At 62.2% G+C, this 4,726-nt stretch overlaps 1 protein-coding gene across 1 annotated transcript in view; it reads right to left on the bottom strand.

The window, feature by feature from the left end:
- LOC111535438 (probable ubiquitin carboxyl-terminal hydrolase FAF-Y) overlaps positions 1 to 163 on the bottom strand; it is a 151,998-nt gene extending 151,835 nt beyond the window's left edge. The window contains 1 exon segment of the mRNA XM_031935007.1: positions 143 to 163. Coding sequence (XP_031790867.1) covers positions 143 to 163 — 21 coding nt within the window.
- Positions 164 to 4,726: the final 4,563 nt, after the last annotated feature.

The following is a 4,726-nucleotide window of genomic DNA, read 5'->3' as shown; positions in this document are numbered from 1 at the left end:
CTGCATAGACACGCCTCTCGCCACGCCCCACTCCTCCCCTGCCCACTCCCCCCCCCTATCACCTGCCACATCCTGCTGCTGGCCGCACCCCGCCCCTTTCGGCAAGCCGGCCGCGCCCCTTTTACCCGAGTATGTTTCTCACCTTGCCCGCCTCCTTCAGCATGTCGGCCCCACCCCTCCCGCCCGTCCCAGAGCCGTAGAGGCCCGCCCTTTTCATCTACAGCCTATCGCAGAGGACGTTGCCGTTCGCGCTGACCAATAGGATGGTGGCCGTCACGGCAAGCCCCGCCCCGAGCCCTACGTCTGGTTAAGTGGGATCCCTCGCCAGCCCCGCGCTGATCATACGCCAGGTGGCGCTGTGGCGCGCGGCGGGGCTGCGCTGAGGCTGCTGTAGATGCGCGGCAGGTGAGACGCTGCGCACGGGCAGCTTTGAACTCACTGAGATCTGTAAAAGACTTTTAAACAATTCGCCAGAATAAAAAAGAAGTTTCCAGCCGGGCGCGGTGGCTCAAGCCTGTCATCCCAGCACTTTGGGAGGCCGAGGCGGGCGGATCACGAGGTCAGGAGATCGAGACCAACCTGGCAAACAGGGTGAAACCCCGTCTCTACTAAAAAAATACAAAAAACTAGCCGGGCGAGGTGGCGGTCGCCTGTAGTCCCAGCTACTCGGGAGGCTGAGGCATGAGAAAGGCGTGAACCCGGGAGGCGGAGCTTGCAGTGAGCTGAGATCCGGCCACTGCACTCCAGCCTGGGCGACAGAGCGAGACTCCATCTCAAAAAAAAAAAAAAAAGAAGTTTCCTCCAGTGAGCCTCGAGTACAGCCAGGGAAGGCAGCTACCGGGCCATGCCCATGGCCAGGAACGGGAGAGTCTGAGGTGTCCCTTCTCCTGTGGATGGGGTCACACGTCAGAACCGCACCACCAACCCCTTTCCTGCCCCCTTGGAACCAGGCCGCCACTCCTTCCTTCCCCTCACCTTGGCCCTCCCATTCTGCCCCACCTGTCCGGATCACAAGGACCCCCAGCTCGGCAGATGGGAACGGGACCAAAAAGAGAAACAGCCCTGTCCCTCCCATAAGTACCACCCCCAGACCCCCTGCTCCACCCTCCGGACCACAGGGAGACCCCATGCAAACCAACCCCAGACCCCCGCTCCTCCCCACGGGACCACCCCCAGACCCCCTGCTACTCCCCTCAGGACCACCCCCAGACCCCCGCCCCTCTCCCCGGGACCCCCCAGACCCCCACTCCTCCCCTCAGGACCACCCCCAGACCCCCGCTCCCCACCATCAGTCAGGCCGGGTAGCGGGGAGAGGAGTCTCGGGAGGGATCAGGCCACTCTCGCCGGAGCGAAGGGAGGAAGACAGAGTCACAGGCCGAGCAGAAATCACCCGGGACCCACAGAGACAGCAGCGTCGGAGAGGGACGGAAAGGGGCTAAGAGCAGGCAAAGGCCGTGAGGCTTTCTGCAGCCGGCGTGCGGGGAAGGGAGCAGCCGGAGAGCGACGGAGAACGACGGAGAGCCACGGAGAACGACGCAGAGCCACGGAGAGTGACGGAGAGCGATAGAGAGCGAAGGAGACTGATGGAGAGCCACGGAGAGTGACAGAGAGGGACAGAGAGTGACAGAGAACGACGGAGACTGACGAAGGTAGACGATGTCTCACGGAGAAGAGCCGAGCGGAGTTGAAGGGCGGCGGAGAGCGACGGAGAATGACGGAGAGTGACGAAGGTAGACGATGTCTGACGGAGAAGAGCCGAGCGGAGTTGAAGGGCGACGGAGAGCGACGGAGACTGACGGAGAGTGACGGAGAGCGACGGAGAGTGACGGAGAGCAACAGAGAGCTACGGAAAGTGACGAAGGTAGACGATGTCTGACGGAGAAGAGCCGAGGGAGTTGAAGGGCAGCGGAGAGCGACGGAGAGCGACGGAGAGTGACGAAGGTAGACGATGTCTGACGGAGAAGAGCCGAGCGGAGTTGAAGGGCGGCGGAGAGCGACGGAGAGCGACGGAGAGTGACGAAGGTAGACGATGCCTGACGGAGAAGAGCCGAGCGGAGCTGAAGGGCGGTGGCGAGCGACGGAAAGTAGCGAGAATTGACGGAAAGGGACGGGGATTGACGGACACTGACGAAGAGTCCCGGAAATTATCGGAAGGCGACAAAGAGGAAGGCGAACTGGTGAGCTGGAGCAGGCCGAGCCTAATCGGAGATGACGGAAAGTGACGGAGAGGAACGAGGAGTAAAGAGGGGTGACGAAAAGAGCCGAAGCTGTTGAAGGCGAAGAGCTGAGTGAGGGAAGAGAGCAGAGGTGAGCTGGTGCGCGGCCGCGGCCGGTCCCCGAATGGGCGGGACCCCGCGGAGTTCCCAGCTGGGCAGGACGCGAGCGAGGGAGGGCGTGGAGGGCCGTGGGTCCGCCTGCCCTGAGGCCGCAGGGTGGTGGGAGGCGCACCGCGGCCCCCTGGCGGCCTCTGCGCGGAGCCGCAGCCCGTCTTCTGCGCCCCTCTGCGGGCCTCGGCGCCCAGCCCGACCCCGGACGCGCACCTGCGGCCCCAGCCAGCGCCCCGGCCCGCAGACTGAGGAGCGGGGAGGCTCGCGGCCCCCGGACCCCAGGTCGCGTCCCCGGAGCCCGGCCGAGCCCGGAGCGGGGCCCTCGTGCGGACCGAGAGGGCGGCGGAGGTGCCCACGGAGCCCGGCCCAGCCCGCACTGCACCTGCTGCTGCCACCCGCGGCTGCCTTGTCCCAACCCCGTTCCTGCAGCGGCCCGGCCCGGGGGACGCCCGACCCTGCGCGAGCTGCGGGGCCTGGACGGGGCTGCACGGCGGGGCGGGGCCGGCGCGGCGCGCTCGCTCCTCTCCCTCCCTCCCTCTCCCGACCACTCTGTTTCCTCCTGTGGCGCCGTATACAAAACACGGAGTTGGCCATGCCGGCCGTTTTCAGGGCGCAGGTCGGTGGGACTGAGCACATTGGCGTGGTGCGCTCGGCACCACCGTCTGTCTGCAGAACGTTCGCATCTTTCCATGAACAGCTCTCCACTCCGCCTCCCCCAGCCCGTGACAACCTCCCTTCTACGTTTCGTCTCTCAGTTTGACCTGCTAGGTACTGAGGTCACCTCGGTGCTGAGACCTTCTAGGTGCTGTGACCTCCTAGGTCCTGAGACCTTCTAGGTACTGAGGTCTCCTAGGCACGGAGATCTCCTAGGTACTGAGACCTCGTCGGTACTGAGGTCCCCTAGGTACTGAGACCTCCTCGGTGCTGAGACTCCCTAGGTGCTGAGACCTCCTAGGTCCTGAGACCTTCTAGGTGCTGAGACCTCCTTGGTGCTGAGGTCGCCTCGGTGCTGAGACCTCCTAGGTCCTGAGACCTTCTAGGTACTGAGACCTCCTCGGTGCTGAGGTCGCCTTGGTGCTGTGACCTCCTAGGTACTGAGGTCTCCTAGGCACGGAGATCTCCTAGGTACTGAGACCTCGTTGGTACTGAGGTCCCCTAGGTACTGAGACTCATCGGTACTGAGGTCACCTCGGTGCTGAGACCTCCTAGGTACTGAGACCTCCTTGGTGCTGAGGTCGCCTTGGTGCTGTGACCTCCTAGGTGCTGAGGTCTCCTAGGCACAGAGATCTCTTAGGTACTGAGACCTCGTCGGTACTGAGGTCCCCTAGGTACTGAGACCTCCTCGGTGCTGAGACTCCCTAGGTGCTGAGACCTCCTAGGTCCTGAGACCTTCTTTTTTGTTTTTTTTTTTTTTTTTTGAGGCGGAGTCTCGCTCTGTCGCCCGAGCTGGGACTACAGGCGCCCGCCACCTCGCCCGGCTAGTTTTTGTATTTTTAGTAGAGACGAGGTTCCACCGTGTTAGCCAGGATGGTCTCAATCTCCTGACCTCGTGATCCGCCCGTCTCGGCCTCCCAAAGTGCTGGGATTACCGGCTTGAGCCACCGCGCCCGGCCTGATCCTGAGACCTTCTAAGTACTGAGATCTCCTTGTTGCTGAGGTCGCCTCAGTGCTGTGACCTCCTAGGTACTGAGGTCTCCTACGCACAGAGATCTCCTAGGTACTGAGACCTCGTTGGTACTGAGGTCACCTCGGTACTGAGACCTCCTAGGTACTGAGGTCTCCTACGCACAGAGATCTCCTAGGTACTGAGACCTCGTCGGTACTGAGGTCACCTCGGTGCTGAGACCTTCTAGGTGCTGAGACCTCCTAGGTCCTGAGACCTTCTATGTACTAAGGTCTCCTAGGCACTGAGATCTCCTAGGTACTGAGACCTCTTTGGTACTGAGGTCCCCTAGGTACTGAGAACTCCTCTGTGCTGAGACCTCCTAGGTGCTGAGACCTCCTAGGTCCTGAGACCTCCTCAGTGCTGAGGTCGTCTCGGTGCTGAGACCTTCTAGGTGCTGAGACCTCCTAGGTCCTGAGACCTTCTAGGTACTGAGACCTCCTCAGTGCTGAAGTCGTCTCAGTGCTGAGACCTCCTAGGTGCTGAGACCTCCTAGGCACGGAGATCTCTTAGGCACTGAGACCTCGTCGGTACTGAGGTCGCCTAGGTACCGAGACTTTCCAGGTACTGAGGTCTCCTCGGTACTGAGGCCTTCCCCTGTCGGAGGTGGGAAACTACTCGGTGGTGGAGCAGAACCAAGACCTTCCCCTGAGGGTGGGGGGCTGAGCCGTCTCTTCCTTTCCAGGGGTCTTCTATTCATGCCATCCATGAGACCCCCATACTCTTCTGACACATT

Source organism: Piliocolobus tephrosceles, chromosome Y, assembly GCF_002776525.5.
Source record: "Piliocolobus tephrosceles isolate RC106 chromosome Y, ASM277652v3, whole genome shotgun sequence".
In the NCBI taxonomy this organism is placed as follows: domain Eukaryota; kingdom Metazoa; phylum Chordata; class Mammalia; order Primates; family Cercopithecidae; genus Piliocolobus; species Piliocolobus tephrosceles.
Note: the sequence above shows the minus strand (reverse complement) of the source record. Positions and strands in the feature narration are given on the sequence as shown.